The sequence below is a fragment of the Dermacentor silvarum genome, chromosome 1, assembly GCF_013339745.2.
Source record: "Dermacentor silvarum isolate Dsil-2018 chromosome 1, BIME_Dsil_1.4, whole genome shotgun sequence".
Taxonomy (NCBI): domain Eukaryota; kingdom Metazoa; phylum Arthropoda; class Arachnida; order Ixodida; family Ixodidae; genus Dermacentor; species Dermacentor silvarum.
This window is the reverse complement of record NC_051154.1, coordinates 255516349-255529315: the sequence shown is the minus strand read 5'-3', so window position 1 is coordinate 255529315 and position 12967 is coordinate 255516349. Positions and strand designations below refer to the sequence as shown.

The following is a 12967-nucleotide window of genomic DNA, read 5'->3' as shown; positions in this document are numbered from 1 at the left end:
CCCGGGCCGGGCTCGGGTTTGAAACCACAGGCCCGGGCCGGACTTGGGCCCGTTCATTAAAGGGCCTAAGTTGGGCCTTCGAGCACACGCGAACGTTATGTGCTGCATGGTTCAAGGCATTCTGTTTCAGGCTGAAGTGACACAAGCAAGGAGCTGGCTCTTAGTATACCTTAGCACAGAAAATAGCATAACAGATATAAAATAGGATAGTAGATGAAGTTTTAATTTTTAATTTTCTACAAAAACGAAAATTGTTTCCCCGACAGGAAAAAAAGTAATTGTGCCAAGAAACGCTTAACCTTGCGCTCGGCCGCGCAACGCTTGAAACAGCGAAGCTGGGCGCGATCGTAGCCCAGCATTTTCCGGAAGTGCGCGCGAACTTTTCGTCTTATTACTCATGATGATGAGAATTTTTTTGGGCGTCTGGGATTTACGGCAATCACTGCGCGTTGCATAGCGCAGCTTGAAACACCAACACCGCGTTCCAATGCCGACACCGCGTTCCGGGAGGCCCGCTACGTCTCTCTGCGTCTCTCTCTCTGTCGCTCTCATAGCGCGCAAAACCTCTTCATCTCGCAGAGCACGAGCGTACGAACGCGTCAGCTGTGGACGAAGACGACGACGCTCGAACGCAATCATATGGTTCGCATAAATGCATGTTCTGGAAGCGTGGCTGTATAGCTTAGGAAGAAGCCACTCATCTTGAAGCGTATCGCGCGGCCAAGCGAGAATCTGCGCGTCGGCGGTGAGCGGATTCGGAATACCGTGCCTAGCAGCACTTAGCATTTCCTAGCAAAACTTAGCCAAGCCTAGTAAAACTTCGAAGAATCTGCTGCTAGGCACGGTATTCCGAATCCGCTCGCCGCCGACGCGCAGATTCTCGCTTGGCCGCGCGCTACGCTTCAAGATGAGCGGCTTCTACCTAGGCTATACAGCCTCCCTTCCAGAACATGCATTTTACAAAAACGTTTTTCTTTAAATTACACAGTGACACCTCTGAAAACTTGGTTGCACAAAAAAGGAACTTTTGTATCCACTGTGAATTGTCGCCTTCGTGATGTACCTGAGACTAGAACATTGCTTCATAAGTTGTAATAGACGAAATATTATTTTGGGATGTGCTCCCAAAGAACTCTCAAGAAAGACTTCATTTTGAATCACCATACCATCCGATACTTGATCGCACCCCACGGTGAAGACGTGCCTTTTGATATGTTTTTATTAATTGTACTACATAGCTTATGGAAGACGCGCATGTTAGACCGAAACGCTCAACCTGTTGTTTCGTCGAAATTTTACTACGTACAAATGATTGGTCACTTGAAGGACGTGTATGACTTGACAGAGTTTCAACCGGTCTGGTACTACCTCTTGCTACGTTGCTTGTCGCTGCCACCCTTTTAAGATCAAAGCTATTTGTAGTTTTTGTGTGTGCAGGGTGTGCTTAACAAGATTTTAGGTCCTTTCTGGGCCATAAATATGAGATGTGTTTGCTGGTGCTTGCACGTTTTTTGCAGATAGTATTTTTCTTGCATAAACTTGATGCGATAAATACCATGTAAGAAAAAAAAGTAGCTGTATCGCCTAGTGGTTACGACGCTCGCTTTTGGGACCGGGGGTACGCGGGCTCGAAACCCGCCTCGTGGTAGTTTCTTGATACGCACCACAATTACGGCTGGCTTAAACAGCTTCGCTGTTAAAACTGCTCTTCGAATTGTTGATCTGTTACCGCTTTTGCGATTGCAATAATCTCGACACTATTACGTTATGTTAGCGCTAGCGCAAGGGATGTATCTTTCTACTTCGGCGTTTATTTTATGTTGTCTGGTCGTGAATTAACCTGTTTACATATTAATAATCGCATGCTAAGTGACCTCGCAGGACCAAACCGTATGATCAAGATAAATTCACGAGCACCAACGGAAAAATAACTACACCGGCTATGGGCCAGATCACTGATGTTCCATGGGAGCATCAAAGATATCGGTCTTTTATTTTCTATACACTGTAGCTGATTAGACCTCGAGCAGGTGAGGCTGACACATACGGTGCAATCTGTAAGTAAAAATTCATTTTTTTTTTTTTTTTACTTACAGGCCGGGTCTGGTCATGAACACGCGGGCCTTGGCTAAGCTTAGTAATGAAGCTTAGCCCAGGCTTAGTAACGCGGGCCCGGAATTAGTAACACAGGCCCGGGGCGGGCTCGGACTTGGAACCACGGGTCCGGACCGGGCCGGGCTGGGCTTGCTATCACGGGCTCGGGCTGGGCTCGGGCTTCATAAAGGAGCGATTTTATGACGGCTCGGAAAGCGACCCGTTCGATTTCCGAACCGTAATACGAGATCGCGTCCGTGATTACTTTGTTCGGAGAAAGTGGCCAGGTCGTGGCTCGAAACAACCCGTTAGGCGAAATGCAGCTAAGTGATCATGATGATGATAAACTGCTCGAATTTATTTTTGTGACTTAATTGTTCCCAGGCGTTATCTTTATATATATATTAAACAATAAGGTTTAAATTGCCTCCTGCAGCGGCGATTCACCCGTCGGATTGTGAAAAGCGAAAACAGCCGCAGATTTCCTAAACCAGCATTGTACATCTCAAGGTTGCCCTTCACCTAGAAAAACAGCTTTGATGCACCCAGATGGCTCACTGATAAGCTCAACATGTCCGTCTTCAAAAGTAGCACACAAATGGAGGGGCATATATCCCCTTTTGGAACAGATTGAGGGCGCAGCATCGGAATTAATCAGAGTTCCTTGTGGAATTTTACCCTTGCAATTTAGTGGCTATTTGTGTCACTAAAAAGCCGCTAATAAAGGCCTAAGACTCCTAAAAGGCAATGCTGTGAACGTGACTGAAAACTCACTAAATTTTTTTCGGATTTTCACTGAGTTACCTATATTGCCAATGCCTGGAATCATCACCATGATCATATTGATTCCTTTTAAACATAGCCCAAACACACGAGCGAGATTCTTCTTCCTTCAACTTATGGCACGTACCCACGAGGAGGAGATTGGCCATGGTTCGCAATGGAAACATAAGATGAAGTTCTTGCTTCCTGTTAACTTATTGATCAGTGCTACCTATATTTAAATAATAGTGATTACAAATTATGGCTCTTTGTTGTCTTTTCTTGAAAAGTGGTCATGCCAATTTTGACGAAGATGCTAGATTATGGAAATATTGCGATCTAATGTTCATAATGAGGAAAAGGTGTTTAACATGAGTGTTTCCCTGTAGCAATCACGTACTCATGCACAATCTGAAACAGTTCCTTTCGGGCTCGACCAAGGGTACTTGCACCAAAAGATATAATATTAATCACCGAGAGAAGAAGGTCCATACGCAATAGGGACTGCTCTAAGTAGGTCTTTCTTTCGGAATTACATTTTCGGCAGTAAAGGAGGAAATGGTCCAGTGATTTATATCCCCACATGACGCACAAAGGTTCGATGGTGTGAACCCACAGCTGCTCATGTACAGATTTAATTGCGGTATTCGACGTCGTAATAGCGTAATCGAAGCTTCGCATTGCCGAGAGGGACGCGACCGGACATTCCAGGGGAACGCTAAATGTCCGTATTACGGTGGAGCAAAGAGGTGCTCATCTTTCCTACCTAGTACTTGTCTTTGGAATTTTGCCTCCGCCATTACGCCAGGCAGCTTGGCCTTTACCAAGCTGTCTGCAGTTTGAAAAAGTGATAGTCCACAGTGTCCAGGTGTATACAAAACCGAATTTCTTTAACATGAAGTGGAATGAAAAATGTAGCGACCGGTGCAGTAGTGAATTATTTGTGCTTTCTAGCTACACATAGAAGGACAGGCAGACTGCGAGCAATATTATGTGCGACACATTAATCGGAATTTTGTATACGGCCAAGCATATGGCCATGAATTCGGACACACAAATTGGCGTATAACCCGGAAGACGGATAGCAAAGCTCCATGATAGTGTTTCAGCGCAAATGCCTATCGCCGATTTCATCTTTCTGTGAGGCGTCCGTGGACACTACATTGTACGAGGGAAACTCTTCCAGATACTCATTCAAGAGTCCGACTATTGTATGTTTGGCTATGAATTTAGCATTCCTCGGAAAGACGTAATCAAACTTACAAGTATTACATGTTTTTATTTAAGTGTCACATTGAAGTGATCGTAGGTAAACATTTATTCTTGCTAAAAGGCTCTGCGTAAGCACGACCTGGGGGAGCTTCTATCTTGGCCACATATAATCAAAAAATAGTGCCGGTTGTGCGACAAACACCGGGTAACTTGTCCCGGGACCATGTTCGTATGCTCTAAGAAACGTTTTACAAGCGACGCTTATTTGTGTCTAGCCTGAACGTTCGTGTCGGTTCGCAGAAACTATCATCATCAGCAATGGCTCGAGCGTCGTCGTCTTATTCCAGAGCTGGCTCCGTTGCCGCTCATCATTGCAGCGTATAATTTCACTTCTATTCTGTCGTCGTAGTGGAGAGGCTGCGTTTACGGGGGTATGAGCCATTCATTGTCTTGCGTGACGGACAGATTTAATTTTAAAGCAGTTTCACTTTTGAAGAATCGCAAGCGGCAATGGCGGGCGGATGCTGCTAACCACGTTGCTGAGCAAACTCGAGGCGTCCAACGCAAGCGTTTGTGGTTGGAAGACAACTTATCCCTCATCCGTGTGATCCGCTCCGATGAACAGCATGGAAGTGTTGAATGAATACGATGCTACTACTAGTGGAGAAGACCTTGGTGAATTTAGAGTTTACGGTACGTGTAAGGAATCTTTAATCAAGGGAAAAACTTCCTGCGTTCAGCACTGTGAACGGGTACGTATACCCTCCATTTGTTTTGATGGTGATAAGATCCATCTTCACGCAGTGGAAGGGATAATAATTTTTTTACTGTGAGCAGCTGAAAACTCGACGCTAAAACTGGTATGTTTGCTTCTAGATACAGCATAGAGTTCACAACATACTTGGGGACGCCAAGACACTGACATATAGGGTCCGTCTCTCTATCATAAATAAAGGTTGCAACTTGGGAGATTGTCACTGAACAAAGTTTTTCTTCCTCCTCGTCTTCAAAAAGGAAGAAGAAGAGGAACAACTGAATATAGCCTTTTTCTTTCTTTTTATCTTTTTCTAATTTTATTTAAATCCATTTTCTCCAAACCGCCCAATTCTTGGCCGATCCCCCACGGTGGGTATGTGCCATTTGTGCTGTGGATCATCATCATCAATATAGCACGCCCTCCTCGTTCCCTGCGCGCGCAGCCCAGCTTGACTACCTGGAGCCCGACGTCTGCTTCTGGAAGCGGTCCCTGTACTCCGTACCGACGCCCGAGGACTCGGCGCACACCCTGGCAAGACCATGGATCGCATCAAGTGCGGCCCCATCGTCGAGATGCTGGGCGACGACATGGCGCGCGTCATCTGGGACCTGGTACGCGACAAGCTCATCGTGCCCTTCTTGGACATCGATCTCAAGGTATACTGCACCTGTCCGCAGAAACGTGTAGCGTTACCATACCTCCCGCTTGGAACACGGCTTTCTCCCGGTTTAATACTCATCTTGCGTTGTTTACTAAGCTTTTCTTACGCGAACAGATGTCTTACGAAGTTTATATTCAGTCGTTTATACGGCTATGTGATCGACATCACGACCAACTATTTCCAAACGTTTTTAGTACTTCTCAAGAAGCGGTGTCATCAACGAAATAAGCAATGCTTCGAGAAAACAAAACGACTAAGAAAACGACTTAAAAAGAATATATGTGGGTGGGGGGAGCTCTACAGCAGGACTTCTGAGAATGTAAACGTCAATTTTATATCAGTGGTTCATGATACGCCCAGCATTGACAGCCCAATGCAAACCTATTGATGATACATACAACGAAAAGACGCAACACACCAAGGAAAAGACAGGCGAAAGGAAAGAGCGTCTCCTTTAATTAGACAGGCGGAAGGAAGGACAGGCGAAAGAAAAGACAAGCGTAAGGAAAGAGCGTCTCTATTAATGATACTTCGATATACTGTAGTACGATATACTGCACTGTTCACTGTATATACTGTATACAGTTGGCACGGAACGGTAGCTATAATGATTCGCCTCGTTTAATGTAGACGAAAAAAATCATGTAAAGTTAATAAAACATTCGTTAATTCGCTGGCCATTTGGAAGCATTTGGCGGGACTGTCAAGTTTCCTCTGAGTTTTTTTTTTTCGCATCATATTCCATTTTCATGCTTTCCTCTTAAGTATACCGGCAATCTATTGCATGAAGGCTATACAACACCCATCGCTGTGACAAAAATGTTACCGCATAAAAAAAGCTGTCGGCGAAATCGCGCTGAGCGAGTGTTCCCGCGACACACACACACACCACGCGCAGGTCTACGACCTGTCCATCGCCAACCGCAACGAGACGGACAACCTGGTGACGCTGCAGGCGCGGGACGCACTGACGCGCTACAACTGCGGCGTCAAGTGCGCCACCATCACGGCCGAGCGCGACGTCCTCGAGATGTACCACCTGAAGCGTATGTGGAAGTCCCCCAACTCGGTCATCCGCAACTCCCTAGGGGGCGCCCTGTTCCGCGAGCCCATCATCTGCGCCAACGTGCCGCCACTGATCAAGCAGTGGCGCAAGCCGATCATCATTGCGCGTCACGCTTTCGGGGACCAGCACATTGGAAAGCAAGTATACCCGCGCCAGCCACGGCGGTAATGCGAAGACCGGTCACGTTTCAGGGAAATGGCACGCTAGCTGTACACTTCCGCTTGCTTGGTGCATGTGGTATTTGTCAATATCTGGGTGTCTCCTGATGCTGGACATCGGAGTCTCGATTAACACGAGTTATCTTGCATAACGGAAACAGCCGTATTCTGGGAGTGCGTTTAGATTTGTTAACTTCGTAACGGTGCGTCGTGATACAGCTACAAAAGCCAGTAGGTAACTAACCATCCACTTGGCACAAAACTGGGGCCGAATCCACAAAGCTTTTTGTTCGTAAGTGCTGCTTGCCATTGGCCACCCGCCTTCGCTAATGATATGTCCAACACCACGATAGGCTCAAACCTGCTTCTAACGAACAGTTTTAGCGTAAGAACGTTTTTGCGAATCCGCACGAAGTCATCTGCCTCTGTCAAGCGGCCTTTTGATAGCGAGTGGACTGCATAACAAAATTGTGGGGTTTAAAGTCCCGAAACTGCATAGTTGGTTATGAGGAACGCCGTAGTGGCTCCGGACTCCTGACCACCGCGGCTAGGACTCGTGACCTCGGGGTCAGCAAGCAGAACATCCACCGCGGTGGATGGACTGCATGACAAAAAAACGTCTCTCAGTTACCCCTCAAAATCATTTCAGGGACTTCGTGGTTCCGGGCCCGGGTTCCCTGGAGGTGTGCTTCACGCCCACAATCGGCTCGCCGTACCACGTGCACGTGTTCGACTTCCAGGACACCCAGGGCGTGGTCGCGGCCATGTGTAACACGGACAAGTCCATCACGGAGTTCGCGTACAGCTGCTTCCAATTCGCGCTCAGGCGAAACCTGCCGCTCTACCTGAGCACCAAGGAGACGATCCTCAAGAAGTACGACGGCCGCTTCAAGGACATCTTCGAGCGCCTCTACCAGAAGAAGTACAAGCCCAGGTTCAGGGACACGGGCATCTTCTTCCAGCACCGCCTCACGGACGACATGGTAGCGAGGTGCACACACGGCTTTCATATTCGCAAGCGATAACACTACATAATTCTCAGATATAGCTCAGGCACATGCATAATCGCGTTTCAAGTGGGTCCCTATTACAAACGGGTATCTTCGTGAAAAACTTATCTTTTTGTTCATTTTTAAGGGGAATATTTATCTCGGGCCTGACTCCGAATGCCGCCTCTTCAAATACATGAAAAACGCAGAAATACTTTTAAGAGACAACCGCCATACGATTTGAATGAAATGTCTCGCATTCCAGAGCGAATGAAGTTAAATTCTAGAGACTGTAGGAAACAAAATTTCAATTTAGGGCCTGGGATTGCTTTTTAGGGAACTTCTCAAAAATGCGAAGTTACAGTTAAAATACGAGCACAATGTTTACAAGCCAGTGGCTCTGCACCAAAAACAAATATCGCATCTGCTAGATAATGCATCTGTTACATAATCTAAAGCGGCCAAATCTGTTTTATGAACAACCAACTTGCATGAAATTGTTACCGCTTGTTAGGGCAGTTATTACCGTATGTAATTCGGTCCTGTAGAAGGGGTTGGTGGCCAGAGACCGCATTTTCTTAAGTTTTGACTGGTTTTCCGGATGATCTCGTTTCGATCTCGTCTTGAGTGCCCGGATATCGACTGGATTTTGGCTCAATGTCTCTTGAAGGTCGCCGACAACGGGAGTCTGGAACATAACGACTCGATCGCGGCGTTGACTTTGGGCGCGTTGCTTGCGCAATTCGTCGAAACTCTGGCACAAGCTGACGACATCGGCGACGGTTTGTGGGTCTTTTGCCAATAGCATTTGAAATGCGTCATCAGCTATTCCTTTGAGGATTTGCTTGATCTTGTCCGACTCGTGCATCGACGGGTTTAAACGCTTACACAAGTCGACGACGTCTTCAATATAGCTGGTGAAGTTCTCACCGGGTTGTTGAGCACGTTCACGAAGTCGCTGTTCTGCGCGGAGTTTGCGTACCGCGGGGCGGCCGAAGATTTCCGAAAACTTTGTTTTGAACGAGGCCCAGTTATTAATCTCCGCTTCGTGGTTCCGGAACCAGAGACTGGCGACGCCGGTCAAGTAAAAGATTACATTGGTCAGCCTAGTCACATCGTCCCATTTGTTGACTGCGCTTACCCTCTGATAAGTTGTCAACGGGAGCTAAAAGCATTTCATGCTTAAACAATCCGCTTCCTATACTGCACTGCATTTTCACTTTTTCATTTAACTGCAACAGCCCTCATCAAATTTGGTACAGTGGTTGCCGAGAAAAACGCGAAAGAAATTATGGGTTTTTACGTGCCAAACCACTATCTGATTATGAGGCACGCCGTAGTGGGGGACTCCGGAATAATTTGGACCACCTGGGGTTCTTTACCGTACGCCTAGACCTCAGTACACGGGTGCTTTCGCAATTTTCCCCCAGCGAAATGAGGCTGCAGTGCCGAGAAAAACGATTTCTCCGTTCCCATGTATTTAGATATGAACCCACGAGCTAAAGCGACATCTTGGTACCATGGTTACAAACAAGAGTTGCTGGCGCGTATCTTCGGGCCACTGGAAACGCGAAGACCGTCCCGGACAGCACTGCAGAAACAAGTGGATTTCGTTTCTTGATCGGTCGTCTGGGGGCGCTGCTATAGTGGCGCTATCACGCGCTTATTCTTGTATTTGACGGGCTTTCCTTAAAGGCAAGTACAAGTTCCATCAATGGTACTTAGTTTCAAATTCTTCAGTCAGCCATTTTATTGCAATAGCAATTATATGGCCACTTCAACCGGATTTCTGCCGTCTGCGTCACCGTCTGCGTCGCCGTCTCCGTCGCCGTGAGGTTCCCTGTAAAGTCCAAGGGCGATAAAATCATCGCCGCGCGCCGTATTCCCCGCGCGCTATCACGGAGAGCGAACGCACGGCGGAAAGCAAATGCGACCGTCGCGCGAAAGCCCGTAGGGGTATGGGAGGGAGGCATGCGGGGCGACGCTGTGCTGCGGCACCAAATGCGTATCTTGCAACCGGGCACAAGAAGAACTGGCCACTCAATCTCCCACGCGAAAGCAAGAAAGCGGGAAGGCAGCGCGGGAGGGAAGGGGGGGGGGGCAGCTTCTACTCTGCCAACAACTGCACTTGTACTTTTCCCATCTGTGGCGGTCGCCCGCACCGTCTCTTATGCCCACACGGCTCTGACCTTTGTATGCGCTGTGCATTCGCCGCTCAGTTTCCGTTGAAGCGATAGGCCGCACGAACCTTCGCCTGCTGCGGCGGCTGCGCTTGCTGCCAGCGTTTTGACAGTCGGTGTCTGCGGTCATTCAGTGTGATCTATTCATGTTTGCTTGTGCGCGCTGACACCACGCTTGTTAATTCAATTAGTAAGCGAATGTGTCCAGGTTTATGCAGCTGATAAAACTACTATCCCTACTCCGAATAGCTATCTACTAATTTGCTATCGCAATTGATGCTTCGCCTTTCTGGCGAAACTGCGACATTTTTAAAATGGGGTCTACAACTTTCGTATTGGCACTTCCTTGGTGAAGCCAATATTTTTAAAAAGTCGCAGTTTCGCCCGAAAGAAGAAGCATCTATTGTGATAGCAAATTAGTAGACAGCTATACGATGTAAGGATAGTAGTTTTATCGGCCATATAAGCTCGTAAACATTCGCTTACTAACTAAGCAAGCATTTTGCCACGCACGCACAAGCAAACATGAAGACGTCTGACTCGATGACCGCGGACACTCACTAACTAAACAAGCATTTTGCCACGCACGCACAAGCAAACATGAAGACGTCTGACTCGATGACTGCCGAAACTCGCTGTCAAAACGCTGGAGTGAGGAAGTGCGGCCACAGCAGTGAGCGAATTGACCTTCGTGCTGCCTCTCAAACAATGCGAGCCCTCAGCGCACCTAGACAATGTACTCTTCGCAGATCGCTTTTAAATTAGGCCCGCGCGGCCGCGCCATACGCAGCAGCCGCCGCAGATGACCCCCCCCGTCCCTTCCCCCCCCCCCCCATTGACTTGCACAAGCGAGATTGGGCCGCCATCGTCGGCTCACCCTCGCACGCTTTCACTCGTACATACAGCATACGGCGCATGGTGCAACGTCATCGACCTTGGACTTTATACGGAACCTCACGGCAACGCCGACGGCATGAATACGCCTGAAGTGTCCATATAATTGCTATCGCAATAGAAGTCACGTAATGAGTTATACTAATGAATTGACTTTGCAAAACGAAAAAAAAATACTGCAGCCTAAGCCGCTTGATTCTCAACACCACTCAAGTAGATTCAGCACACTCCGTCGTTTTTAAAACCGCGCAGATCCCTGCGAATGGAAGGCGGCTTCGTCTGGGCGTGCAAAAACTACGACGGTGACATCCAGTCGGATTTCGTCGCCCAGGGCTTCGGCTCGCTCGGCCTAATGACGAGCGTGCTCATCTGTCCCGACGGCAAGACGCTCATCGCCGACGTCGCGCACGGCACCGTCACCAAGCACTTTCGGCGACACAAGGCCGGTCTCGAGACGTCGACCAACTCGATGGCCACCATCTACACGTGGACCAAGGGCATCCGTCACCGCGGGAAGCTCGACGACAGCCCCAAGCTCGAGGCCTTCGCCAGGACCCTGGAGAGAACCACGCTCGATCTGGTCGAGTCCGGCTACATGACCAAGGACCTGGCCCTGTGCGTCAAGGGCTTCGGCAATGTCCAGCGGCAGGACTACCTGAACACGTTCGAGTTCATCGACAAGGTGGCCGAGCAGATGACCGCCAAGTACCAACAGGTCTTCGCGGAAGAGGACGTTTGAAGAGCACGCGACGCTGAAGTGCTATACGCTCTTAATTTTCGCGTTTGTCTCCCGATTTCACGTGCACGTCCAGCGCGAGTTTATTTCGCGAATAGCGTCTTTCTATCTCGCGTCTTTTTTTTTTTGAACGCGTCATTTTATGTACAGTAAACGAGATGCACGCTGACAAAATTAGACGTTCAATTAGTACGTGGAGGTTTATTGACAAAATATGTACACCTTATCTGTACACCTTATCTATATCTGTACACCTTATCTATACACCTTATCTTATTGTGCTTCTCATGATCGCACGATGTTGAAAAACCGCAATAAAACACGAACTTAATCTTCGCACAACTCAAAACACTACTGAAGAAAACACTACCCCTCACGCAACACCTGGCGCACTGCTGAGGCAGCAGGCGTTCCCTTTCGCCCGGTCTGCTCCGTCGAGGCGCGCTCGCGCCGTGGCGTCGTAGCCAAAGGGAACTCCGTCAAGCCACGCTCGTGACGTGGCGCCGCAGCCAATGGGAATTTAGGTGCCGCTTCGCTGCTACAGATGCGGGACACCGGCTTTTTCGCTCAGTGCGCCATTTGACGCTTTCGCATCATAAAGAAGAAACTGTCAGCCCTTCCATTGAGGTAGATATGGAAGACCAGCGAAGCTCTACTATGGTTGGAATTATGTATTTCCAATTATGACTATTAAGATGTGATGGTGTAGTTGGTTCTTTGAACTATTAAAGAATGGGAAATATATATGATCTGGTGGTTTTCATTTATTTGGTGACCACAGGGACCATGGCCTTATGGTCGCTACGGTACACCGCCATAGGGTGTGCGGCAAAGGTTGGCACGTTCTTCAGAAACACGTCACCAACGCCGCGCGCTTTCGGTGCGAACGCGGGCAAAACGGCGCCGCCGTCGACAACAGTTGTGCGCGTTTTGTGTGACCGCACACAACCGCTGTCAAAACGCTGGCTACGTGACGAACGGCTGAACGCCGTTTTCGACACTGTTAAGGGAGAGGCGGACGAAAACCCAGAGAGAGAGTCGGCGGCAGAGGACGGCAGGGCTGCGCGCATGCGCCGCAATGGGAGAGTAGTATACTCGCGGACAAATTTCTGAGGCAATGAAGGGGAAGCTACGGAGGCAAAGCGCGCACAAATGAGAGCGCTTCTGAAAAGAGTTCCGCGCTTTAATCCACGTTGGTTTAGGCTGGGAAAGAGAAAACATAAGCAGTTTATTAGCAACACTTAAATAAGACAGAACCCACCAGTGAAAGGAAAAGTTTGATCATTTGGCGGCTTTTCCCTTCCGCGTCTGGGCAAACGCTAAACCGTCGCACGTGGAAGCTGCGTCGATTCAGCGTATGTTCCAAGCAACCAAAAGCACTGTCAAACGCTGACGGACTACTCGGCGCGGTAACACATGTGCAGCATCCACGCGCCTGTACCTTTCCCTTCATTGCCA

The 12967-nt window shown here is 48.4% G+C and overlaps 2 protein-coding genes across 2 annotated transcripts in view; both read left to right on the top strand.

Annotated features, from left to right (window-relative positions):
- LOC119439416 (uncharacterized) overlaps nt 1–12967 on the top strand; it is a 593935-nt gene that overhangs the window by 118620 nt on the left and 462348 nt on the right. The gene's annotated exons all lie outside the window — the stretch shown is intronic.
- Nucleotides 5300–11541, top strand: LOC119452347 (isocitrate dehydrogenase [NADP] cytoplasmic). The gene is made up of 4 exons (XM_037714559.2): nt 5300–5481; nt 6385–6689; nt 7360–7701; nt 11026–11541. Exons 1-4 carry the CDS (start codon nt 5365–5367, stop codon nt 11510–11512), a joined length of 1251 nt encoding a protein of 416 aa, XP_037570487.1. The 5' UTR covers nt 5300–5364; the 3' UTR covers nt 11513–11541.